This window comes from Cornus florida, unplaced genomic scaffold (genome assembly GCF_030987335.1).
Source record: "Cornus florida cultivar Cherokee Brave unplaced genomic scaffold, ASM3098733v1 CherokeeBrave_3.0.0_Hap2_Chr11, whole genome shotgun sequence".
NCBI classification, from domain to species: Eukaryota; Viridiplantae; Streptophyta; class Magnoliopsida; order Cornales; family Cornaceae; genus Cornus; species Cornus florida.
The window spans coordinates 125,810,139-125,837,708 of NW_026775581.1; the positions used below are offsets into that span (position 1 = coordinate 125,810,139).

Here is a 27,570-nt window from a genome sequence, read left to right on the forward strand (position 1 = left end):
CACTTATCTTTATTTATTTATCAAAATTTACACATTTCTCGATAAATTAATTAAAACAATTACTGAGACACGTGGGTCGTCTCTTCCAAAATATGAACAACCACCATCATCCAAGCATGGTAACCATCACTGCTCATAATGTAATACCCCTAATTTTAAAAGGACAGTTCTGAAATTTAATTATTATATTTAATTGCATTTTATTTTATTATGTGTCATTTTATTGGATTATTTGTTTGATAATTGATTATCTGCTTGTTTGTCCTTTTATTTGAATTAATTGTTTTCTTTTATTAATATTATTGTTTTTGTTATTGGATTATTTTGAATTGGGTTAAGTTAAATGTTAATTTATTTTAGATTAGGATTATATTTCTGTGGAAGTTATTTAAACGTTAAATTATATAATCAAGTTGATTTACGTATATGTCAGTTAGGGTTGGAGTTACTATAGCCGACCTAGGTTGTATTAAGTCGCCGTGTATTATAACTTGGACAATTGCATGGGCCGACTAAGGGTTTGCATTAGGGCTCTAGCTATATACGGATTAGGATTGGAGAATTAAGCCTATAAATATATCTCTTCATGTGGGTTTAGGGTTTAGCAAACAAACATCACACAACCTGCATTCACGTATCAGGTTTTCAGAGAGGGAAAAACAGAGAGTTGTAGAGAGTTTCAGACAGAACCTTTGGGGATTGAAGGAAGAATTCAAGGAGAAGGTTGGGGATTGAATTAGGAGCAGCAGAGGGAGTTGAGACAACCATCGTTGCCGAAGTTGACAGAGGTCTGCAGTTCCACAGTCTGAAACTGAAGGCAAGTTCTGTTTCCACTCTATCTCTTTAATCTGTGTTCTGTACAGGCTTAGAAAGACTCTAAGGATTAAACCAAGATTAAAAACAGATTAATGATTAAATTTATCTTGTATGCATGTTCAAACGGAAATAAATCTCGTGAATCAAACTGTGCAAATTTTTAAAGAACTGTGAACTGATGCATGCTGTGTCTTGGGTTCAAGCTTGGTTAATTGGGATTATTGATTCATGTTGGGGGGTTTCTCATGTAATCTAGAATAGTGTATAAACACTGGAACAAGGTTTTAAAATTCTAAATAGGTTTTGAACTTAGCCGGAGGCGAGGAAGACAACCAGAGAAGGAATTATGGCTCTCCCTTTGAGAGCCGGCTCACCAAAGGAGGGAGCCGGCTCTAGGGGTGTGAGAGCCGGCTCCACAAGGGATTGGAGCCCGCTCCACAAGGGTAGAGCCGGCTCCAATAAGGGAGGAGCTGGCTCCACCAAGAAGGGAGGCGGCTCCAGCTTCTTTTCTTACTTCTGCGTGATTTTGGGTTATTTCTGGACCTATGGAAGATGACTGGGTTGTTTCAGTGGGTAAAATTGGGATGTATAATAGTTCTAGGGATGTAAAAATGGTTGGAAGTATTGTTAATGGTATTGGGTTGAACCTTGAAGCAACCTAAGGTTAAATGAAGAAACTGCATATGTGAAGTTGTCTTTGAAATCTTTGTAAACTGTTTACTGCTTTGAGCAAAGTTTTGGGTTCTTTTGCATGTTTAAATTTATCAAGCATGTTCAAATATGTTATAAGCATATGTTTATCTATCTAGAAGATTAAGTATGCTTAAATGGAATTAATGGATGTTTTAAATTTATCAACTATTGCATCTGATATGGTTGTGCAGGAGGAGTGGTAGGTTTCAGTCTTACTTAATAAAATGGGATTGCAAAAGGGATTTCTAAACCTTATGTAGGATGATTAATGTGTTGTACACATGTTAAATTGTTTATATGCAAATCTTGAAGTATGGTGGATTGGTATTTATTACTGTTCCGTCAACTATATTAACTGGAGGAACTACATGTACAGTTTTATCATATATATATAAAGCACTGTAATGTGATATTTAAATGGTATATTGGATGCATGAATTGGTTGAAAATATGTTAAACTATATTTATGTTTCTTTTGGAAATTAGTTGATACATGTTTATGCTGTGTTATTAACTATGGAACTGGAGGATTGTATGCACCGGTATGGGACGGTGGCATACTAGGTATGGATTAGTACAAACACTAAGTCCTACCTAATTTGGAATGAGTTGGATTAACCATAAAGAGGTTAAGTCCTACTTATATGGATGTATATGAACCGGTATGGGATGGTGTCATATTAGGGATGGCTTAGTTCAAAACTCTAAGACCTACCTATATTGGGAAGGGATTAGTTCAAAACACTAAGTCTGACCCAATTTGGATTAAGGTATGGATTAACCATAAATGTTAAGTCCATCACCTATTTGTGTCATGTCAATCAAATAAAGTGATTGACCTACTATGGTTTCAGGATGAATTTGTGCTACATATATCAGACCACTATACAGATGAATGATATTTTGTATTAGGAGTACGGACTTTATATATTTATTTTATGTGCCATGGTATGAGCTTGAGTCTCAAGACCATGGTTAGGGTGCGTATATCACTTGGGATGGATAACTGAACATAGGTATTATTCCCTAGTAGGTCTAGGTACTCATGCCCACCTTAGGGTGCGTATTTGCATGTTGCCTTCTATTCAGGCTGAGACAAACCTATTGGACTAGCGAGCGTCCTATTAGTGTGCACTATATACATATATGGACTACTCTAGATATGGTTGAGTCTTCCTAGGATGTATCTGCATATCGGATTACTGTTTGGATTGTGTAGATCAGGACTTGCATGTGGGCTTGACCCACTTCTTTATTTTTCAGGTGTTCGTCAGTTTCAGGGTTAGAGCTTGGACGTGCAGAGCAGATACAGATATTCATTCGTCCGACTATGTAGGATTCTTCTCTATGTTAGCTATAGAATTTATTTCTATGATTTAAACTCCTATTTGAGAAATTTTATAAGGGGTCCAATAGATTGATTCCCGAGTTGTAAACTTACAGAGATTTTGAAGCTTGGATTTTTATAATTATATTTGGAAGATATTTATTTCTAGTTCCTTTCAACTTTTAAATTTTTATTTCTTAAATCAAATCAATTTTGTATTCCGTGTTCGATTTAAAATATTAATTGTCTGATATCCCTCGGGTTTGGGCCTGGGCTTGATCAACCCGTGTCTCGGATCCGAGGGGTATCACAGTTGGTATCAGAGCACTCCAGGTTCAAGTGTCTCTAGGGTGTTTCGTATTAAGTCTTCCACGTAGCGTTTTCTCTTGATTAGAGCTTAAGTTTAGGATTCGGTGAATTCCTTTACGGTTCGTTTAGAAGGTACTGATGTCAAGTTTATTCTGTAATTTTAGAATGGTTGGCACTAGGAAGAGGATAGGGTCCGTGATGAAAGCAAAGACGGGCCCAAGGCCGAGGAAGGTTACTCCGGCGATTCCCCTGAGAAGGTCGATCAAGAAGGAAGAATTGGAAAATAAGGAATTGATTCCAATGGGTGTTGCTTCGGAGTACACGTTAAGGAAGGTTTCTGGTGTGCGAGATTGGCCACCATACTGTGGACCTAACACAACTTCGGTGGTGCTCAAAGCTGAGCCAAGCGGAGAGGAAGACCCCGAAGAAGATCCAGATGGAGAAGACACCGGAGCATCCACGAAGGAGAGCACCGGAGTTCAAGGATAAATGCTCTTTTAAGAGTACTATGATTTTATCTACTAGTAGGAGTATAAGTATTGTTTAAAGAATAGTACTGTTTACACTAGTTTTGGTTTTAAAGAATTTAAGACAATTATTCTTTTGGAGGTTTATGGATTTGAAAATGTTTTAATAATGTAAACTAGTGGTTTTGGTTATCTTCATTGTGTTTTACGATAGTATTTTTGGGATATAAATATACATGTGGGTTTGTTAAACTATATTGGTATGTGTATAGTACGATAATGGAGGATTCTTACAATGGAGTGATTGGTTTTGGACAAACAAACAAATATTTGTTTACGTGTATGATGTGTTAAGACAGGACGATTACCAAGGAGTTTATAAATGAACTAGTGTAAGTCGATAGGGTAATTTTGTTTCCGAATGTTGAATCCCCAGGATAGTATGATGGTTTAAAAGGGAATAGCGGCAGTTTTGGTGGGCAAGTATAGAGAGAGACATTGCTCTTTTCGTTTTTCAGTATAGTACTTGTCAGATGGTCAAGATTGATCATCAGAGGTCGCCAGGAACTCTACAGCCACTGCCGATACCGGAGTGAAATTTAGCGAGAGCAGATTCTTGGGTCTTGAGTTCATCAAGGATACTTCTGAGAGGATAGTTTTTCTTAGGGATCGCTTGCGTCCGCCCAGGGTAGGCAGACGAGTTGTGCAGATCATTGCACACGTGCTTTGGAAATTTCAGGTTGGGGATCAGGTTTTACTTAGAGTGTAGCCTATGAAAGGTGTCATGCACTTTGGGAAGAAAGGGAAGTTGTCACCGTAATTTATCGGTTCATAAATTACGGATCACGTTGGAGCTGTCGCTTATAAGTTGGCACTTCCAGATAATTTAGATCACGTCCACAATGTGTCCCATGTTTTCATGTTGTGGAATTATCAGCGAGATGAGAGGCGGTATCAACATATCAATGTTGGGAAGTTTGAGTTGTAGCCGGATGCAACTTATGTGGAGCCACCGTGTCGTATTGTCGACCGTCGGGATCAGATCCTTCGTAATAAGGTTATTCCTTTAGTTCGTGTGCAGTGGAGTCATCACAATGAGGCTGAATCCACTTGGGAACGGGAGGATGTCATTCGCTCGCAGTTTCCTGGATTACTGGAAGAAAGTAAGAGTGAATTCCGAGGACGGAATTCCTTTTGTTAGGGGGAAAGAATGTAATACCCCTAATTTTAAAAGGACAGTTCTGGAATTTAATTATTGTATTTAATTGCATTTTATTTTATTATGTGTCATTTTATTGGATTATTTGTTTGATAATTGATTATCTGCTTGTTTGTCCTTTTATTTGAATTAATTGTTTTCTTTTATTAATATTATTGTTTTTGTTATTGGATTATTTTGAATTGGGTTAAGTTAAATGTTAATTTAATTTAGATTAGGATTATATTCTGTGGAAGTTATTTAAACGTTAAATTATATAATCAAGTTGATTTACGTATATGTCAGTTAGGGTTGGAGTTACTGTAGCTGACCTAGGTTGTATTAAGTCGCCGTGTATTATAACTTGGACAATTGCATGGGCCGACTAAGGGTTTGCATTAGGGCTCTAGCTATATACGGATTAGGGTTGGAGAATTAAGCCTATAAATATATTTCTTCATGTGGGTTTAGGGTTTAGCAAACAAACATCACACAACCTGCATTCACGTATCAGGTTTTCAGAGAGGGAAAAACAGAGAGTTGTAGAGAGTTTCAGAGAGAACCTTTGGGGATTGAAGGAAGAATTCAAGGAGAAGGTCGGGGATTGAATTAGGAGCAGCAGAGGGAGTTGAGACAACCATCGTTGCCGGAGTTGACAGAGGTCTGCAGTTCCACAGTCTGAAACTGAAGGCAAGTTCTGTTTCCACTCTATCTCTTTAATCTGTGTTCTGTACAGGCTTAGAAAGACTCTAAAGATTAAACCAAGATTAAAAACAGATTAATGATTAAATTTATCTTGTATGCATGTTCAAACGAAAATAAATCTCGTGAATCAAACTGTGCAAATTTTTAAAGAACTGTGAACTGATGCATGCTGTGTCTTGGGTTCAAGCTTGGTTAATTGGGATTATTGATGCATGTTGGGGGGATTCTCATGTAATCTAGGATAGTGTATAAACACTGGAACAAGGTTTTAAAATTCTAAATAGGTTTTGAACTTAGCCGGAGGCGAGGAAGACAACCAGAGAAGGAATTACGGCTCTCAAAGGAGGAGAGCCGGCTCACCAAAGGAGGGAGCCTGCTCTAGGGGTGTGAGAGCCGGCTCCACAAGGGATTGGAGCCGGCTCCACAAGGGTAGAGCCGGCTCCAATAAGGGAGGAGCGTAGGGCTCTAGCTATATACGGATTAGGGTTGGAGAATTAAGCCTATAAATATATTTCTTCATGTGGGTTTAGGGTTTAGCAAACAAACATCACACAACCTGCATTCACGTATCAGGTTTTCAGAGAGGGAAAAACAGAGAGTTGTAGAGAGTTTCAGAGAGAACCTTTGGGGATTGAAGGAAGAATTCAAGGAGAAGGTTGGGGATTGAATTAGGAGCAGCAGAGGGAGTTGAGACAACCATCGTTGCCGGAGTTGACAGAGGTCTGCAGTTCCACAGTCTGAAACTGAAGGCAAGTTCTGTTTCCACTCTATCTCTTTAATCTGTGTTCTGTACAGGCTTAGAAAGACTCTAAGGATTAAACCAAGATTAAAAACAGATTAATGATTAAATTTATCTTGTATGCATGTTCAAACGGAAATAAATCTCGTGAATCAAACTGTGCAAATTTTTAAAGAACTGTGAACTGATGCATGCTGTGTCTTGGGTTCAAGCTTGGTTAATTGGGATTATTGATGCATGTTGGGGGGTTTCTCATGTAATCTAGGATAGTGTATAAACACTGGAACAAGGTTTTAAAATTCTAAATAGGTTTTGAACTTAGTCGGAGGCGAGGAAGACAACCAGAGAAGGAATTACGGCTCTCAAAGGAGGAGAACCGGCTCACCAAAGGAGGGAGCCGGCTCTAGGGGTGTGAGAGCCGGCTCCACAAGGGTAGAGCCGACTCCAATAAGGGAGGAGCCGGCTCCACCAAGAAGGGAGGCGGCTCCAGCTTCTTTTCTTGCTTCTGCGTGATTTTGGGTTGTTTCTGGACCTATGGAAGATGACTGGGTTGTTTCAGTGGGTAAAATTGGGATGTATAATAGTTCTAGGGATATAAAAATGGTTGGAAGTATTGTTAATGGTATTGGGTTGAACCTTGAAGCAACCTAAGGTTAAACGAAGAAACTGCATATGTGAAGTTGTCTTTGAAATCTTTGTAAACTGTTTACTGCTTTGAGCAAAGTTTTGGGTTCTTTTGCATGTTTAAATTTATCAAGTATGTTCAAATATGTTATAAGCATATGTTTATCTATCTAGAAGATTAAGTATGCTTAAATGGAATTAATGGATGTTTTAAATTTATCAACTATTGCATCAGATATGGTTGTGCAGGAGGAGTGGTAGGTTTCAGTCTTACTTAATAAAATGGGACTGGAAAGGGATTTCTAAACCTTATGTAGGATGATTAATGTGTTGTACACATGTTAAACTGTTTATATGCAAATCTTGAAGTATGGTGGATTGGTATTTATTACTGTTCCGTCAACTATATTAATTGGAGGAACTACATGTACAGTCTTTTCATATATATATAAAGCACTGTAATGTGATATTTAAATGGTATATTGGATGCATGAATTGGTTGTAAATATGTTAAACTATATTTATGTTTCTTTTGGAAATTAGTTGATACATGTTTATGCTGTGTTATTAACTATGGAACTGGAGGATTGTATGCACCGGTATGGGACGGTGGCATACTAGGTATGGATTAGTACAAACACTAAGTCCTACCAAATTTGGAATGAGTTGGATTAACCATAAAGAGGTTAAGTCATACTTATATGGATGTATATGAACCGGTATGGGACGGTGTCATATTAGGGATGGCTTAGTTCAAAACACTAAGACCTACCTATATTGTGAAGGGATTAGTTCAAAACACTAAGTCCGACCCAATTTGAATTAAGGTATGGATTAACCATAAATGTTAAGTCCATCACCTACTTGTGTCATGTCAATCAAATAAAGTGAATGACCTACTATGGTTTCAGGATGAATTTGTGCTACATATATCAGACCACTATACAGATGGATAATATTTTGTATTAGGAGTACGGACTTTATATATTTATTTTATGTGCCATGGTATGAGCTTGAGTCTCAGGACCATGGTTAGGGCGCGTATATCGCTTGGGATGGATAACTGGACATAGGTATTGTTCCCTGGTAGGTCTAGGTACTCATGCCCACCTTAGGGTGCGTATTTGCATGTTGCCTTTTATTCAGGCTGAGACAAACCTATTAGACTAGCGAGCGTCCTATTAGTGTGCACTATATATATATATGGACTACTCTAGATATGGTTGAGTCTTCCTAGTATGTATCTGCGTATCGGATTACTGTTTGGATTGTGTAGATCAGGACTTGCATGTGGGCCTGACCCACTCCTTTATTTTCCAGGTGTTCGTCAGTTTCAGGGTTAGAGCTTGGACGTGCAGAGCAGATACAAATATTCATTCCTCCGACTATGTAGGAATCTTCTCTATGTTAGCTGTAGAATTTATTTCTATGATTTAAACTCCTATTTGAGAAATTTTATAAAGGGTCCAATAGATGGATTCCCGAGTTGTAAACTTACATAGGTTTTGAAGTTTGGATTTTTATAATTATATTTGGAAGATATTTATTTCCAGTTCCTTTCAGCTTTTAAATTTTTATTTCTTAAATCAAATCAATTTTGTATTCCGTGTTTGATTTAAAATATTAATTATCTGATATCTTTCGGGTTTGGGCCTGGGCCTGGGCCTGATCAACCTGTGTCTCGGATCCAAGGGGTATCACACATAACCATGCAAATTTATCCTCAAAATATCACAAATTAAACCTTTTTTTCATTAGAAAAACCTTCTTTTTTTTATTCCTTATTTTTCTTTTCCTTTCCTTTGTTTTTTTTTTTTTTAATTCGTACTTGTATTGTATGGAATGGAAAAGAGATCTGAGCTGTTCTCATAAGAATCCCACGATTGTAGAAGAAAACACAGTAACAGAGGAGGAGGTCCTGGTAGGTTTTTGTCATCCATTTTGGAAACTCGACATAAATATTTTATTAATGAGTGTTACTGTGTTAGGTGAGTGTTCACTTTGTTTTGTAAGATTGTACATTAATAAGGTTTGACTGGTTTGGTAGACATCATTCAATCCATCCAATTCATTTGTCATTATTAAAACACTAGGACAGTAAGTCTCAATCAATTTTGGAAGTTCATTGCACAACAAAGAAAAAGATGGTTAGCACTAGGCAAAGTGATGAGAATTTCGCCCAGGGGCTGGCCAAGCAACCAAAGTTTTTCAAGATCATCATTCACGATCAAAAGTTGGTAAGAATATATTCAATCTCCTTTATGTTATATTGTAAAATATGCATTATAGAGATAATAAAAAATATCTTGAATCACCTCTACATTATATTGTTGAAACAAGGTAGACAAAATTAGTAGTTAAAGAAAAATGTGTTTTCAATGCAACAATAATATTCAGAATAATAGGAAACAACATAAACAAAATGAGTTATTAAGGAAAAGAGAGTTTTAGAAGAAGAAGTAATCTCTTACATAATAGGGACTTGGATGAATAACACATGCAACTAGGTTATTTATAACCTAAAAGATGATATTTCTATAAAACATGCATTATGTCTTTTCTAGAAAGATATAAATCTTCCGGTAAAGTTATGTCTGTTTTTGAAAGGAGTCCTTTCAAATTTAAACACTAACATATTAAGTACAAAAACTTTTAAAAGTTAATTTGATTTTGTATATTTCCAACATGTATTTATACACATGTATCTATCTTTATAATCTGTTGGTGCATCTATACACCATACATATACAAAGTTGTGGTTTTAAAAAATGGCCGGGTTTAACTTCTTAATGTTTAATATTTATTGGGTTCCGTTTAAATGAATTGATGTTTTTCAGGGACTATTTCTCAAACCTCTACTAGTACATAGAGTTCTGTTCGTACTCTCGAAAATCAATTTTCTCATTTAAAATTTCATTAGACAATTTAAGATTGTAAAATGAAGATTGTTAAAAAGTTTTTAACTGCTTGTATTTGCTATAAAAATAAAAATAAAAAATGGAAAGCTACTAAATGACTCATGATTTTGAGTCTGTTATTTTAAAACCAATTTCAAGCCAAGTTTGAGTTGTTTGGTGTGTGTGTGTGTGTGTGTATATATAGTTATATGGATGGTCCTGAACTTACAAGTTGAATTTAAACCTGCATGCCTAAATAATCTTAAAAATTTAAATTTATGTTCCAACCTTTTCTTGTTCATCTCAAGACGAATCAAGCTCAAGTCACTTGGTGATTTGTGTTGGAACCGGCCTTAACATTAATTGGAGAGGATATATGTTTAAAGTACCTTTCTTCATTAATTTGTATGGTGATTAACACGAATAATGATAAGCTAAGGAATAAGCAGATGTGGTTTGCAATTATTATGTTCATGGCACTTAACTACTTAAGCAGCATTTGATGAAAGTACTTAATTTGATGTCCCAATGATTTGTAGTAATACTTTTTCTTTCTCAAATGCTTCTTATCTGTCAATCCTGTTCAAATTTAACTCGAGGTTTATTGTAGAGGATTCCAAAAAAGTTTATTACAAGTCATGGAAACAATCTGTCAAATCCTGTATTCCTCAAGGTTCCAACTGGTGCTGTATGGACAATAGAGTTGGTACATTCTGATGGGGATGTTTGGCTGCAAAATGGCTGGAAAGAATTCAAAGAGTACTATTCTATAGATTATGGACACATGTTGGTATTTAAGTACGATGGAAATTCCCATTTTCATGTTCATATATTTGATACGAGTGCATCAGAGATAGAATACCCAAGTGATGCTTATGTTGAACAAACCAACAACAACATGGGATGCCAAATGCCCAATACGGATGCTATTGAGGTTGGTGATTCTGTCGAAATCTTGAATCATTTTCCAACATACCAGACAAGGGAGGAAATTAATGGGGTGAAGTCTGGTAAGTCAAATATTGAAGATGGTGATTCCAACTCTTCGAAAAGAGAAATTAAAAGTAAGAAATTAAGACTTCTTTGTAAACCAAGAAATACTTCTTCTTCTTTTTTCGATAATTAACCAAGAAATACTTTGTGCAAGCATCCTAACTCAATTTGTCTCGATTGTCCTGCAGACGAATGCAGCGGAAGCATGGCTACTATATCAAGGAACCTGCATAACAAGTCTCCTGAAAGAAGGCCTAAAGTGTCTGCTGATGAAAAAAAGAGAGCCCTTGGAAAAGCCAAAGCTTATAAATCGAAAGATCCCTTTTTCGTGGTTGTCATGCAACCATCTTATGTTGAAGGCAGATGCAATTTGGTAAGCCATCAATCGATATTCTCGTGATCGAGCAACTAATTTTTAGTTGATACTTTATTTATTTATTATTTTTTTGCAGAATATACCGGTTGCCTTTGCCAGGAAATATTTGTCTCATAACCAGAGAATCATACTTGGGGATTCCAATGGGACAACATGGTCTGCTGAGTGCTGTTTTGTGTCAGGATGGGCAAAACTCAGTTCTGGTTGGAAATCATTCGCATCGGACAATCATCTTCAAGTAGGTGATGTTTGTGTCTTTCAGCTCACTGAGGGCATCCAAACTACGCTGAAAGTCATCATATTTTGAGATGCAAGGCGCTGCCTGCCGCTAACATTAATATGTGTAGGATTGGTGACTGAAAGGAGCTTTACAGTACTAAATCTTCCTTCATCATGAACTACTCTCTTTCAAGTTTATTTTTATCGTTTGTTTGACAAACTCTTTTGGATGTTGACATAAATGTGGAAGGTCAGGGGTTCGAACCTCAGTGGAGCCAGTATGTGTGAGCACCAACTAAGAAAAAAAAAAAAAAAAAAAATGTGCTTTGGTCTGTTTCCTGCTAGTACTGGTTTGATCAATTTATGCATGTCTTGTCGTTTCACTTATTCTTTCACTATGAACTGGGATCTTTGAATTTGTGGTTAATTATATGATGATGAAACTACTACATTGGTGCCAAATTGCCATATTTTCTGCATTCTTGTCTACCTTTCACAAATTGCCCATATGGTGTTGATTAGAACAAGTTTTGCAATAGGTATTATTTCACACTGTTCTAATATGTTGCAAGATTTCAGTTTCCAAGAATTGCATAATGAAGTTTTCGTTTTTAAAATTACTTGGCAACATTAAAAACCGAAAGGAAAATGATTATTTACAAGATTTTTTTAGGAGAGGTTAACTGTGGTGGAGAAGAGAGAGAAAATAATATAAGAGAGATGAGATAGAATGATTGATTTTTTAATTTATTTTAGAGTATATTTTGTATTATAAAAATATATTAGTATAATTGATTTTTTATAATCTCAAGAGGGGTTGGAGTAATAAATTTCAAATGCTCTATTCATGTGAAATTTGTCCAAATTTTAGGGAAAGTAAGTGCAATTTAAGCGCGGATCATTCCATGCAATTAAAATTAATGTTCATACTTTTTCATAATTTTTTTTTTTTTTTAATAATATCTTGTTACATTTTGTGAATTCAATTTTTTTTTCAAGAGAGTGTTGATTAGAATGACGTGTGACCCAACCACTCGTGCAATCAGTTAATAAGAGGGTCGTAATTCCCGGTCATTTAAAAATTTCTCCAATATTTCGCTGCTGGTGACGTGGCATTCTTATCACAATTACATAAATGGCCTCATACCAAAACATTTCTTATTTGGTTTACTTGCGAAAAATAGGGACTCACCTACTAATTCTTGAATTATGATGTTGACCTGCAAATGCTGCAATGTTCCAAAAATTAATCCAGAGCAAACAAAATTAGGGTTAAGGCATTTACTTTGCCGGCTTTTTGGCTTAAGATCAAACAATGGTGAAGCCTGCCAAAAAGTTCTCTTTCTCTGATAAGTCCCCACAGTTCTTCAAAGTTTATATCCCGGAACAGAGCTCTCAACGACTGGTAAATCTTGCCCTCTTTGCTATATGATTAACAACTTTTTGTTGGGTTTGGGAGCACAAAATACAAATCACGCCTTAAAATTGAAATCTAAGAAATTTTTTTTTTTAAGTTTAAACTAATATTTATTCAATTTCAATCAATACATGTAACTTTTATATATATTTTGCTCTCTCAAGTACAATGCTACCTATATATATCAATCTGTCTTCTACAATCTACCGTGACCAATTGTATTGAATGTTTCAAATTTTGTATTCTTATAGCGAATTCCACCAGCATTCCTTAAGCATTTTGATGGAGTTTTACCTTCCAAGTCTATAATTAGGAGTCATGCAAGCAGATCGTGGCGGGTTGAAGTGAGAAAGGTTGATAACAATCTGTATTTTGAAAAGGGTTGGCATGAATTTGTGGAAGACAATTCATTAGAGTTCGGAGATTTCCTAGTATTTTGTTATGGTGGTGATTCAATCTTTTTTGTTAAAGTATTTGGTAAAAATGGCTGTCACAAGGAGGTTTGCATTCTCACTATGGAAGAAAATCAGATAACTGAAACCGGTGAGTAACTGAGTAATTTAAGTTGTTTGTTCTATTCATCATAAAATTTTACAACTTGTGTCTACTTATCATATATATTTGACACACACACACACACATATATATATATATAATGCAGTGAAGGATGAACAGTTGATTCTTGAAAACGATGGCAAGCTGCAAAAAATTAATAGAACTTCACATCGGAGGGGTTTCATGGCTGTTCAAGAGAATGATAAATCTCTGAAACCTCCTGGGAAGTCTCTCTCTTCATACCCTTCCTTCCAAGTTGTAATGCAGAAAGCTTATGTGGACAAGAGTTTTCTGGTAAGCTTATATATATATATATATATATATATATATATATATATATATATATATATTCTTACTCCATGAGATGTTGATAGAATAAACTTAGTAACAAAGAAGTGAGATGAGGGACTTCCTCTGGCATTAGGTCACAGATAATTAGTCAGATTTTATATTAGTATTTTTCTAAATGGTATTATTAGATACCAAGCATTAGAAACCAGAATACTTATATGCAGCATTTACCAATTGTGATATGGTGCACTAACAAACATGCCTCAAAACTGATAACTGTACATAGAGACTTGCGAATAAAATTTATCATCATGATGTCAATAATCAGGTTTTATGATCATACAAATATAAATTTCAACATTGTGCGAACTTACTGAAAAAGAACTTATACATTGTGCAGCATATACCATTGAGCTTCGTCATGAGCTACATCAAAAAGGGTAGACAGGATGCTATTCTTCGCGTTTCAGCAAAGTCATGGGATGTGAAATTGATTCGTCTTATGAATGGCGTATACAGGATTGGTAGAGGTTGGCGCGCATTTTGTAAGGATAACACACTGCAAGTGGGAGATGTTTGTGTCTTTGAGCTAATTGAGAGAGATGATTTTGTGCTAAAAGTCTCTGTTTCGAGATCTAGTAATTGAGTGATAGTTTGTTACTGCTTTGTTAATTTCATGAGGACACAATAATATCATGAATTGCATGATGGAGATAGCTAATTTTCAGGAGGTGGGTGAAGCTACTCTCTATGCATATGCTTCTGTATCTGAAATTTCTCTGGTCGTAGTGATGTGTTTGATGTTCATTCATTGACAAAGGCTAAAACTGTATATTGTATAATCATTGCCCCCACCCTTAGTCGAGCAATTTTTTTAAACGGTTGCTACTCTTACAGTCTCACTCTCATGCTTGCCCACCCCATATTTAAATTTTGTCGTTCTCCCATTCCTGTGTGACTTAGCACACCGCAGAGAAGGTGATTAGAGTAATTTTGAATAGTTTAAATGAGTTTGGATACCTTTTACTTAAGTAAAGAAGGAAGGGGGAGAATTTTTTAAGACATGCTTGTGCTCATTTGGTAACCATCGAGAGAACTCAGCTGAATCAACAATTGTTACACAGCCCCAGGGTTATTTGTGTATATTATAATTTTTACATGTTGAGCTTTTTGACCAAGGCTATGTTTGGTACGGTGAGAAAGAAAAAAAAAGAATAACATTAATTATGAGGGTAAGGAAAGGAAATGACAGGATAATTTTAATCCTTATCGTATTTAGTTGATTAACGAACAAAAAAAAAGGATAATAATTATCTTTAAAAAAAAGAAAGAAAAGGAAACCGTTTTAATAAATTTATTATTATACCATTTTATATTTTAAAAGATAAATTTATAGGTTTAACGATATAATATAAAAATAAATAATAATTTGATAAAAATATTACTGTTGTTTTGAATTCATGTTATACTTATAGGCAAAAGAAATGTATACTAAATAGGCAAAAGAAATATAACTATTTTAATATAAATGAGTTAAATTAAAAATTATCAATAAAAATAAACAAAAAAGATAAACTAGAGAATTACATGATATTTATGTGACAAATGGATCAAAAATATGAAGAATGCAGAAACATTTCAGCCTCTCCAATCGCCTCCATCTAAAAATTTATAGGCCCATGGATGATGGGCCGCCAGAAATATATATATCTATATATATATATTTAGGGCAAATCATTTCAGCCTCCAAATCGCATCCATCTCTATTCTTGTTCTCAACTCTGAACCTACCCTCTCTCTCTCTCTCTGCAACTGCAAACTACAAAATCAGAAGTTCAAAACCCGCGTCCGTCTCTATTCTCGTTCTCAACTCTGAACCTGCCCTCACTCTCTCTCTCTGCAACTGCAAACTACAAAATCAGAAGTTCCAAACCCGCGTCCGTCTCTATTCTCGTTCTCAACTCTGAACTTGCCCTCTCTCTCTCTCTCTCTCTCTCTCTCTGCAACTGCAAACTACAAAATCAGAAGTTCAAAACCCATATATTTCAGTTTATCTATCTGTCTGCAAGAATCAAAAGTTCAAAACCTATTACCGGCATATCATGTCAGATTGTTCAAAAAATCAAAACCTATATCTTTCAGTTTCCATCCCCCGCTGTTCTAGTTCGGGTTCGCCGTTCGCAAGCTTCAGCCGCTGTCTCTCAACTCTCAAGCTTGCCCGCCTCTCTCTCTCTGCAACTGCTAACTTGTATGTATGGGTTTTCTTTTAATTTTTTTTTTGTCTAAATCAATTAATCAAGGTCTGTAATTCTTGTTTTGCAAACTAAATCCTGTTTGGTGAAATTTTTTATGATCTTTTTTATATAATTTTTTTTTTATTTTATGAATTTTAGTTATAAATATTAGTGAAGATAATGACTGAAACAGGATCTCCCTTTACAGGATTTGAAAGACTAATTGGTAAATTTGGGTAGAACGTGAGACTTGAACAAGCTGAAGGCCCTTATCGTGGATTATAATTTTTACAATTACAGCATCCTACGGTCCTACCATCTTTTAGAGGGCTTTAGTCACTTCAGACTGGTAAGTTATTTCTTCAATTATTCAATATATATATATATATATATATATATATATATATATATATATATATTATTCGAATTTTTTTCATGCTAATAATAAACTGGATGTTAACCGCATAAAGCATAAATCTGTCAATTAATATGGGCGCCCAATTGTATATGAAACAAAGTAGTAACAAAATTTATTAATATATAAACAACAAAATTTATTAATTCTTGTTTTGCAAACTAAAATAAGTGTAATCTTGATCTTGTGTAAGGTAAATTTGGCATCAGAAATAATATATCAAGCCTCTCTTTTCTTTCCCTTCATTTCCTCCCATTTTTGATAAGAAAGTTACTATTTAACCCCTGTGATATCCTTTCAAAATCATCCCTTTCCTTTCTTTTCCTTTCCTTTCCTTCCAACCATTTATGCCAAGCACAATTTTTTAATCACCCTCCATCACATCACCTTTCCTTTCCTCCCTTTTCCATTGCACCAAACTGACCCTAAAGACACCTTAGAGCACGCATGATATATTCAATTTGACATTTTTGGCAATAATCAGAGTTGTTAGGTGGATAATTACAGAGCTCAATCCATATAAAATTTTGCCAATTCAATTTTACCATATTTGAGAAATGCCACTCAAGCTAACAAAGTAGGCCAACTAAACAATGAAATATAACCAATAGGCAAATTCATTTAGGTTTTACATGATATATATATATATATATATATATATATATATATATATATATTCATGGGTGCAGTTTGTGCAGATGTAACCTGCAGAGAGATCACGTACTGTCGGAGAGATAGAGAGGAGATACGGTGAGAGATATCTGTACGAAAGAAGACAAAGGCTTTTTTTGTCTCTCAGTTTTTATTTATTTTTAGTTTTTGGTAGGAATAGAATGGCTATTCACAGCTCAAGAAGACCAATGGTCATTTCAATTTTTTCTTGGAATGAGTGAATTCCTTGAAAGGGTCATTTCAATAATGCTCAATGATGATGTTTTCCACTTCATAAGTGGATGCAATAATGCAATACCTTGCCTTCGGGGGCTTGGATGAGTTGGTAAGGGCTTGGCATTGGCTCCCACTTGGCCAGTGTTTGAACCTTGCTAGCCTCCATTATCACCCCCGACTTACCCGGTGTATCCTTGGGGTAAGGCTCTGCACCACCAGGTTTGTAACCTATGATGGGTCCCGAAGGGGCCCTGCCTAGGGGAGTTCCTGATGCTAACTAAAAAATAATAATAATAATGCAATACCTTGAAATTGCCATTCTACCCTTAAAAAGTAACAAGGTGGAATGACTTTTCCATTCCATTCCAATTTGCCAAACTAGGGGTAAGTACAAAATACTCAAGACTCATCTATTTATTCTTAGACCTATATAACATTGACGTCCACAAAGTAATCAAGCGCTATCCAAAGTGGTGTAGGTATTTTGGAATAAGATCAAACAATGGTGAAACCTCCCAAAAAGTTCTCTTTCTCTGACTCAGTTCTTCAAAGTTTTTATCCCAGAACAGAGCTCTCAACGACTGGTAATTCTCCTCTTTGCTCTATAACTAGTAACTCTTTTGTTGGGTGTGGGAGCATTTAATCAGGATCTTGAAATTGAAATATATTACCATAACCAATTTAATCAGGATCTTGAATGTTTCAATTTTTGTATTCTTATAGCGAATTCCACCAGCGTTCCTTAAGCATTTTGATGGAGTTATACCCTCCAAGTCTATAATTAGGAGCCATGCAAGCAGATCGTGGCAGGTTGAAATGAGAGAAGTTGATAACAATCTGTATTTTGAAAAGTGTTGGCATGAATTTGTGGAAGACAGTTCACTAGAGTTTGGAGATTTCCTAGTATTTTGTTATGGTGGCGATTCAATCTTTTTTGTTCAAGTATATGGGAAAAATGGCTGTCACAAGGAGGTTTGCTTCCCCACTAGGAAGACTGAAAAATCATTTGCATTTGTGCAAGAAAATCAGAAAAAAGAACCCGGTTAGTAATTTACATAAAATTTATGTTCATCATAAAAGTTTTCAACGGTGTGCCTGCTTATCATATATGTTGACACACACACACACATATATATATAATGCAGTGAAGGAAAAACATTTGATGCTTGAAGACAATGGCACGCAGCAAAAAACTAATAGGACTTTACGTCGGAGGGGTCTCATGGCTGTTCAAGAGAATGATGAAGCTCTGAAACCTCCTGGGAAGTTTCTGTCGAAGTTTCTGTCTTCATACCCTTCCTTTGAAGTTGTTATGAAGCCAGCTTATCTGGAAAATAGATATATGGTAAGCTTATGATTGCTCAAATTCAACAATGTATATGTTGGATTGTACTCCTTCAGATGTTGGTAGATTAAAATGAGTAACAAAAGAAGTGAGATGAGGGACTTCCTCGGCATTATTTGGATATGGTACACTGACAAATATGCCTCAAAACTAATAACTGTATGTAGAAAGACTTGTGCATTAAATTTGTTGGAATCATTGTCAATAATCAGGTTTCATAATTTCTGCATTGTGCGAACTTACCAATAGTAAACTGGTACATTGTGCAGTATGTACCAACGAGCTTTGTCAAGAGCTACATGAAACAGGGTACACAGGATGTTATTCTTCGTGTTTCAGCAAAGTCGTGGGATGTGAAATATATTAGCTATATGAATACTCACATGTTCAGTAAAGGTTGGAGCTTATTTTGCAAGGACAACACACTGCAAGTCGGAGATTCTTGTGTCTTTGAGCTGGTTGAGATGGAGGATTTTGTGCTGAAAGTTTCTGTTTTTAGATATGGTAATTGAGTGATAGCACTTGATATCACCAAGTGAATGATGGAGATTTGATAACTAATGTTCAAGAGGTTGGTCAAGCTACTTTCTATGTATATGCTTTTGTATCTGAAAATTATCTAGTCCTTGTGATGTGTTTGAAGAATGTGAAAAGGGTAATTTTGAATATATTGGTATGTTTGGACACATTTTTACTCATTCAAGTAAAAGAAGGAATGGAGATCATTCTTGAAGCATTGCAATTCTGACAGGCTAACCATTGAGATGGAAAAACTGTGAACTCAGTTGATCAACAATTGTCAGAGCAGCAAGAAAACAGAGCTTAAGGGCTTAAGTTGGCCTGTGCCCCTTCTTTGGCCCTTTGAAGGGGTTGTCATGAGCCTTCTTCGCCCATCCGTACCCCGTACTGTCTCTCTCAACTGAACCTCGACCTTTTGTGATGGGGGAGGATAATTCGATTTTTAGATCTCATGGTTCGGTGATGGTTTAGAAAAATAATAATTCGCTATTCGCAGTTCAATTAACGGATTGGACCGTGGAAAAATTGATCCGATCCAATTCGATCTGTTATCTTAATTATATATTAATATATTATATATATAACTATATTTATTATATTTATATATATTTTTTATTCATTATTTAAGACTCTTCACTTTTGGATGATTTATAACTCTATTTTGTTTTTAAAAAGTTAGTTACAGGTTTTTAATTATTAATTTAAGATTTTGATAGGTCATAAAGTGTAATTATATTGGGCTGTTTGAAAAGCCCAATTCGTGGAAGCCGAACCGATTCGTTATTTTACAGATCGGTTTGGTTCGGATTGAAGGTCTCCACAGATCGGTTCGGTTTCAAATTTCACAAATCCGTAATAATCGAATTGGATTGAACTTTATTTCCAAATCGAATCGATCAGTCCTATTTTTTGATGGATGGATTTCTGCCTATGGATTTCTACATTCAGGCTCCATCTTACATGATGGATTCGACCTACCCTCTTTGTCAAATACCAAAAATTAAAAAAATATTTTATTTGAAAAAGAAAATAGAGAGCAAGCTGTTTTTTATTTGTCTTGGATGCATTATAGAGAGCCCAATTGGCCAACCAAATAAATTTAGTGATAAATAGAACAAAATCAAGGAACGGAATCAGGAGCCGAATTGGCCAACCAAATAAATTTAGTGATAAATAGAACAAAATCAAGGAACGGAATCAGGAGCCGAATTGGCCAACCAAATAAATTTAGTGATAAATAGAACAAAATCAAGGAACGGAATCAGGGCTGATATCAAACGATTCACGTGGCTACTGTTTTGGTTACTACATGTTGAATAGTTAATAGTTAATGTGCATTTGGTGTTATTCTTTTTTATTGTTATATATATATATATATATATATGTTTTGGTTACTACTTGTTGAATAGTTAATAGTTAATGTGCATTTGGTGATATATGTTTTGGTTACTACTTGTTGAATAGTTAATAGTTAATGTGCATTTGGTGTTATTCTTTTTTATTGTTATATATATATATATATATATATATATATATATATATGTTTTGGTTACTACATGTTGAATAGTTAATAGTTAATGTGCATTTGGTGTTTTGGTTACTACATGTTGAATAGTTAATAGTTAATGTGCATTTGGTGTTATTCTTTTTTATTGTGTTATATATATATATATATATATATATAAACTATCTTTGATATATTGATAATTCTTCTATTATACAGTGGTCAAGAAAAACAAATATATATATATTAGTACCCTTCTTAAATTCAGTGCTGCGACTTCGTTGATCAGCTAGAAGATATGGAGGTGGCCGTTCCAAGACACAACCCTCGCAAGCTTCAATGTTGCTGTTGTATTCCATGTAGTCAACACCTGCAATTGCTAGAGAGCTTCAATCGACATAGCTTATTTTAACAAATATGTCTGGTACTTGTGATTCTATATAAAAAAAAGTATTGCAAAAGTGACGATTCCGAAGAACTCATCAAAGGGGTATTTATATATGAATGCTTTTTATCTTCTCTTCTATTGATTTACGTTCAGAAAAGAGGAAAGCACAGGGGTGTTGCATGAACAAAATTTACATTGTCATACCCGTGATCTTCTTGACGCCATTGTTTTCCCTTTCTAATGAAATTACTCAGAAAGATTCAAAGATCAATGTCTAGGATTTAATGTTAGTCACAAGTGTAACATGCAATACATGTACAATTGAAGAAATATATATTGTATATGTCATGGAGGATATCATAAATCTGGTTGCTGGAATTGAATTGGTAGCTGAAGATGGCAGGAAAAGAAGTTACTTTTGACAATGCATATGTAGTGTATTACGGCATGATTAAACCACTGATCTAACCTTCACCCTCACAACCATCACGATTAGCTCATTACCCACAATAAAATCAAAAACAAAACCCTCACTTGTCATCATTGTCCGTCGCTTACAACCTCATCGGCGGTGACTATGGGATCCATGATTCAGGCGACCATGGAGGAACGGATTGATTGCGCGGGCTTTTTGTGGCGGCGAGGTTGAAAGATTAGCAAGTGTGGATGTGATTGATGTGCGCCGTACGCAGCGGAAATTACTTAGAAAGTTTTTATTTGTTTTAGAAAACAGATCTATGTCCTTAACAACTTTGCTTATTTTATGTTTTAATAATTAAACAGTTAATCACATGCAAATAAAATAATATAGAGTATAAAGTTAGAGATGACACCAGGATTTTAGCGAGGAAACCCCAGTCGATAAAATACGTCAACTGTGATGGGAAAAACCTCGTAGACTGTGCAGTCCAAAGTAAACCAATCCACTATGCTTGAAACAAAGTATACTAAACTTTGACTCTGGCTCACACCCTATCGTTCTACACCACACCAACCACTGAAGATCCTCTGACTTTGCGACTCCTCGTCCAACAGCAACTTGATCTCAGACTGACACTTGATATTTGTAGAAGAGTAGCAGGTAGATCAGACAACACTCTACGAATGCTCCAACCCATTCAAAAGTGTGATTGCATTTACCTTGTATGATCATAATCAGGATTCGAATTCCACAACTCTAACCTAACTAGGTGAATTTGTGTATGTTCTAGGTAGACATTAGAAAAATCAACTTTGATTTTCTGAAAGGGATTTTCTTCCTAAGGCTTTAAAAATAATGAATCTGTATATCAAAAGCCGTGTCATAAACCTTATGTATGACATGGTTTATATAGAGGTTTGCAAAGTCCTATTCCTCTTGAAAATAAAGGAAATTTCGTATATATGACTTAGAAGGATGTTGGATTAAAAAGGTAACAATTAGAACAGGAAACTAAAAGTTCGAATGCTGTCAGGACTTTTGCTACCGGTTCCCACTAGACAGAATCCAACTGAAACTTGAATTTTCTGTAATTTGGTAACTCTGAACATATACCATATAGGTAATTGTGTCCTAAGTGGGAAATGATGTCCTAATGTGTTATTCTTTCCTTTTTGATGATCAATAGTACTTTCCTCTTCTGTTCAATCTCTGAATCTCGCAGTCGATGTCAAGTCTGATATGGTAACTGAAATTACAACTCGACTAGAACTTGTTTTGTTACCGAAATATGCCAATTTACAAAAATATATCTCACAATTGAGCCTCTCTCTATACAGACACATAAATATAGTTCTTCACTGCCAATTTTTATTTTTATTTTTTTGAGAAGCTCATATATATATGTTTGTAGATAGAAAAAGATTGGTAAAGATTTTAGACATAGAAGTAAAGTAAAAATATACCTGGAGGACTGGAAGAGTTTTGTTTCTCTTTGTATTAAGGTTATATAAGTAATTTTGTATCAAAAAGTGAGGGTGCAATGTCTTTGCAACCTATATATCTAAGGGCAATATGACATTTCACTCTAAAAAAAAAACTGACACCAACAAAAACCGGGGGCTAAATGGTATGACAGAGCTAACTTTGAGGGAGGTCGATGTAATATTTGAAACCATGAGGGTATCGAGTGTAATTAGGTCTAACCTAGAAAGAGGTAAGTGATATTATCCCAATTAAAATTTAAAAGTAAAATAAAATAATTTGTAACAATTTTTATTTCCGTGCATTTTAGTGGTAGTATTATTATTATTATATTTATTATTACCTGAGGTCAGCGCATATTTTCGTCATACGAAGATTTTGATTTTAATTTTTACTTACACTCTAATTTACTTTTTGCCTACGAATTGATTCTTTTGTCCTTAATTTTTTAATACAAAATATATATAATTTTAAATAACAAAAAGACCCCTATGTGTGTGTATATATACTATTTGTATACATAGTCCCCGAGACCACCACGTCATTTATGGCCCACCCTAGCAATTCCAAACGCACGCATCAGCACCCTCTCTCTATTCTCCCTGTAAACCAATCCTCGAGGTCAATGATTTCCCCCCACATTGGCGATTAGAATGTTGGCAAAATTCAATCAACAATTATACAAACATATAATTAAATCTATTTTTGTGAGAAAGGATAATACTTGGGTCCAACCTAAGTGAGATGAAGATCATGCAACTTGATGATGTGGCCCATTTAAATTGTGACATATAAAATTAAATTGGGCATTGCCCAATATAACCCATTCTTTTTTTCCTTTTCCTTCTCATCTCTCTTCTAATCTGTGGACTGGGCGGCCAAAGGGGAGGTTGGGTAGTAGAGGACGTGGGAGAGGTCGTCGTGGCTAGAAATTGAGAGGTTTGAGGATAGTAGCGGAACTGACCCTTTGCCGCCACCGGAATTGACCCAAGAGCCCACGAATAGCAGCTCACCGCCCACTCGCCGGCAGGGAAGTTTGGATCCACCAGTCACACGCAACAGCGGCCACCATCTCCGCCGGACTGAACTTCAAGCACAGACCACCATCGCCAGACTAAACTTCGCTGCCCACTCGCCAACACGCGCTCATGCGAATAGATCTAACGCGTTTTCCACGCGCACATGAGCCCCTTCTTCTCCGACGATTGCAATTCAGGCTCCGAGCTTCGATCGTGATCTTCTTCACGCCCTCTGCCCTAAACTCTTTGCCGTCGTCTAGTGCCGGAACTGGTCTGGCCTCCATTGTACAACTGCCGTCGGAGTGGGTGAATATGTTTATGTATGTGATATGTGTTAGTTTTGGTGACCAATGATGGGGAAATGGGTCAGATAATGGCGTGGTGAAATTTGGATTTGCTTAACTTATCTGAGCGAGTATGTTGACAGACCAAGTGAGCAGGCAGAAAGATACGAGGCAGTCGAAAATGGAGGAGTTGAGAGACTGATAAATTGGGGATGAAGAGATGCGAGGCAACGGGTTATACCCGAAAATTGATGGGCAATGCCCAACTTAAATTTATACACGTGTTGTAATGTGATTGAAACACATAGATGAAGTTCATCTAACCAGGTTGGACCAAATATTATCCTTCCTAGGCAGGGAAGGGGGCTAGTTGGCGGGGGCCATGGTCCCCTTAATTTTTTGGAATTTTTTTTAGTATAGGTAAAAATAAAATAGTATAAACATATATAATATAAAATCTATAATTACACCCTTAAGAAAAAAATATATATTTCTTTAATTAACATTTAATAAAAGATAGTTTATATATAATTTAAAAGAAAGTGATTTAATTGACTATTATAAAACCCGATAAAAATTTAATGTGGCTGTCTTAAATTTTCAATTCAAACATCGTTCTTTCCATAACGTGACTATCTTAAAATCCTTCCAATTCAAGCACGTTCCATAATCTTATTATCATAAAATTCCATCTTATACATTATTCTTTCCATCACTTTTTTTTTTCTTTGTTAAATTTTCAATTGTTACTTTTTTTAAAAAAAAGTTATTTTTGTTTTTGTTTTCTCTTCAGTAAATAAAGAGAGTTATTTAATTGAATTTTTTTATAATTTTGGCATAAATCTTATTTGTGTTTGTTCAGAAAGTTTGATAAAATATTTCTTTGAATAACTAGTTTTTTAATTTAAATAAATTAGGAAAAATTTAGATAAATATATTTTTGTATCAATGTAATAAATAGTAAAATATTTTTGCCTATATAATAATTTTTTTTTCCAAAAGTTTCTAACTAGGCAATGTTGTTTTACATGATTCTTTCCATCACTTTTTTTTTTCTTTATTAAATTTTCAATTGTTACTTTTTTTAAAAAAAAAAAAAACAAAAAGTTATTTTTGTTTTTTTTTTTCTTTTCAGTAGATAAATAGAGTTATTTAATTGAATTTTTTTATAATTTTGGCATAAATCTTATTTGTGTTTGTTCAAAAAGTTTGATAAAATATTTCTTTGAATAACTAGTTTTTTTTTTTAATTTAAATAAATTAGAAAAAATTTAGATAAATATATTTTTGTATCAATATAATAAATAGTAAAATATTTTTGCCTATATAATAATTTTTTTTTTCAAAAGTTTCTAGCTAGGTAATGTTGTTTTACATGATTCTTTCCATCACTTTTTTTTTTTCCTTTGTTAAATTTTCAATTGTTACTTTTTGACAAAAAAAAAGTTATTTTTGTTTTTTTTTTTCTTTTCAGTAAGTAAATAAAGAGAGTTATTTAATTGAATTTTTTTATAATTTTAGCATAAATCTTATTTGTGTTTGTTCAGAAAGTTTGATAAAATATTTTTTTGAATAACTAGTTTTTTTAATTTAAATAAATTAGGAAAAATTTAGATAGATATATTTTTGTATCAATATAATAAATAGTAAAATATTTTTGCCTATTTAATAATTTTTTTTTTCAAAAGTTTCTAACCAGTTAATGTTGTTTATAATTTCCCTCCCCCCAATCCCAACCTCAATATCCTGGCTGTGCCCATGGTCTTAGGTAACGCTGGTTAGGATGATAGAGCTAGGGAGTATGGGTTGTTGTTGTTGATGCGGGTATATTGGATTTGTGGTTGTTGTCTCTGGTTTGCTAGGCTAGAGGTGAAGAAATTGGTGCCTATCATGACGTTGATGGTGACAAAGGGTGATCGGCATCAGCGAGATGGGTCTGTGCAGAGGGGAGTGAACATCGCTGATGTGTGAAGTATTTGGCAGTGGATATTCATTTCTCTTCCCGGTATGCTAAGTAGTTTGGTTACAAAAATAATCAATACATCGTCAAAGGGTAACATAGTCATTTAACACTTCAAAAGTATCTTGACCCTACCAAAAATTGACATTAAGAGTGTAAATGAAATGTCAAATCACTAATTCAAATATAAGTAAAATTTAAAACTAAAATCTTTATTTAGTTGAAATATGGCCTAATCTCAGAAAGTGTGAGTGTAATTTCTTCTTCTTCTTCTTCTTATTATTATTATTATTATTATATTAAAATTTTTAAAAGCTAGATTAAACACTTTGACGGGTCTTAAGTAATTTCTTTAATCTTTGAACTCAAATCGGAATTTTTTTAAATAAAATTGGAGGCTAGCTTTAATTTTCTTATAAAAAATCATCATTTATAGTGACGTCAAACTTTAATTTTCCTATACAAAATTGTCTGTAATACGTACTAAATCACGGAGGATAAGTAATTACTGTTAGTGGATTTTTTATATAGAAAAAATATATAAGTAGAATTGATCGGGATCCGGAACAACGCGCCGTATAATAAGGATGCCGTCACTTCGGTTGAGGACTACCCCGGTGATGATTGATGAGTAAGTGATCTATGGGAGTTATAGAATACTGTATATTAAATAACAATGGCATTTTCACTTGCCTCATTTAAATAACAATGGCTTATCTTTCGTTGAATGCAGGGATCATTGATGCTCACCTAGATTAGGTCATAACTATTTCCATCTTCTCAAAGTTAGGCAACTGGTGTTCGCTTCCAAAATTATAGACTTTGGATGGCAACCTCTTGAAGTGTGCAGTTCAAAATTATCTATACACTTTATTATTATTTTACTATAAAACAGAAGGTCAGAGAGATAAAAATGTTCACAAAAATAAAAAGCAAACGTTTTAATGATTCCACACATCATTGACCATACGTTAATATTATGACAGAGAATTTGAAGTGGAGCCTGATCTATTGCACTTTATTTATATATTATTCATTGCAAGTTATAAATTAATACTCCATCAAAACATATATGTATCAAATTTTTGGTTCAATTGTGCGTCCACTGTATTTTGGTGGAGTCTTTTTAACTGTGAGACATCTCATAAACGAATTTCTCTCTTATCCTAAGCCTCAAATCTGTGTGAAGAATGAGCAGATATTGAATGTGTCAGGCACATCATGTTATTAGTGTACCAATTCAATGACAATGCACTATTTAAAAAAAAGTTGGTCCACTTATTTATAAAATTGCTGATAACAAATAATATATGTTATATTTCATTGGTTGAATACACTAATAACATAACTTCTCTGACGCGCCCAATATCTATTTGTAAAGAAACCACCAATAACCGGTAATGAAAAATTGCCTGCATACATAGGAAATATTGCCAACCTTTCACTTGGCTTCATCTCAACTCCAACAAACCATTCATACAATAT

At 34.7% G+C, this 27,570-nt stretch overlaps 2 protein-coding genes across 9 annotated transcripts; both read left to right on the plus strand.

The window, feature by feature from the left end:
• Positions 1 to 3,310: 3,310 nt before the first annotated feature.
• Positions 3,311 to 14,272, plus strand: LOC132282076 (putative B3 domain-containing protein Os03g0621600). Its single transcript, XM_059783707.1, has 9 exons — positions 3,311 to 3,478; positions 10,386 to 10,785; positions 10,957 to 11,141; positions 11,221 to 11,448; positions 12,688 to 12,768; positions 13,032 to 13,280; positions 13,480 to 13,629; positions 13,815 to 13,904; positions 14,027 to 14,272. The coding sequence occupies exons 1-9, from the start codon at positions 3,311 to 3,313 to the stop codon at positions 14,270 to 14,272; spliced, it is 1,797 nt and encodes a 598-aa protein (XP_059639690.1).
• Positions 14,273 to 15,306: 1,034 nt separating this feature from the next.
• LOC132280779 (putative B3 domain-containing protein Os03g0621600) lies at positions 15,307 to 19,646 on the plus strand. Of its 8 annotated transcripts, XM_059782521.1 has the most exons (7): positions 15,309 to 15,874; positions 16,069 to 16,209; positions 16,974 to 17,025; positions 17,643 to 17,747; positions 17,887 to 18,205; positions 18,309 to 18,508; positions 18,778 to 19,646. In XM_059782521.1, the coding sequence occupies exons 5-7, from the start codon at positions 17,980 to 17,982 to the stop codon at positions 19,018 to 19,020; spliced, it is 669 nt and encodes a 222-aa protein (XP_059638504.1). In that variant the 5' UTR covers positions 15,309 to 15,874; positions 16,069 to 16,209; positions 16,974 to 17,025; positions 17,643 to 17,747; positions 17,887 to 17,979; the 3' UTR covers positions 19,021 to 19,646. The 8 variants fall into 8 exon arrangements, with proteins under 8 accessions (XP_059638507.1, XP_059638506.1, XP_059638504.1 ...); XM_059782522.1 differs by having other exon boundaries at positions 15,309 to 15,878; positions 16,974 to 17,747; XM_059782518.1 differs by having other exon boundaries at positions 16,965 to 17,747.
• The last annotated feature ends 7,924 nt before the right edge of the window (positions 19,647 to 27,570 follow it).

Excerpts from the sequence above, each read along its gene's own strand:
- LOC132282076 (XM_059783707.1), top strand. The coding sequence starts at position 3,311 with ATGGTTGGCACTAGGAAGAGGATAGGGTCCGTGATGAAAGCAAAGACG. Across the intron at positions 11,449-12,687 it reads CGCTGAAAGTCATCATATTT|CCTGCCAAAAAGTTCTCTTT; the intron begins TGAGATGCAAGG and ends ACAATGGTGAAG. Across the intron at positions 13,630-13,814 it reads ATGTGGACAAGAGTTTTCTG|ATACCAAGCATTAGAAACCA; the intron begins GTAAGCTTATAT and ends TGGTATTATTAG.
- LOC132280779 (XM_059782524.1), top strand. The coding sequence starts at position 17,980 with ATGAGAGAAGTTGATAACAATCTGTATTTTGAAAAGTGTTGGCATGAA. Across the intron at positions 18,206-18,308 it reads AAATCAGAAAAAAGAACCCG|TGAAGGAAAAACATTTGATG; the intron begins GTTAGTAATTTA and ends TATATAATGCAG. Across the intron at positions 18,509-18,777 it reads ATCTGGAAAATAGATATATG|TATGTACCAACGAGCTTTGT; the intron begins GTAAGCTTATGA and ends TACATTGTGCAG.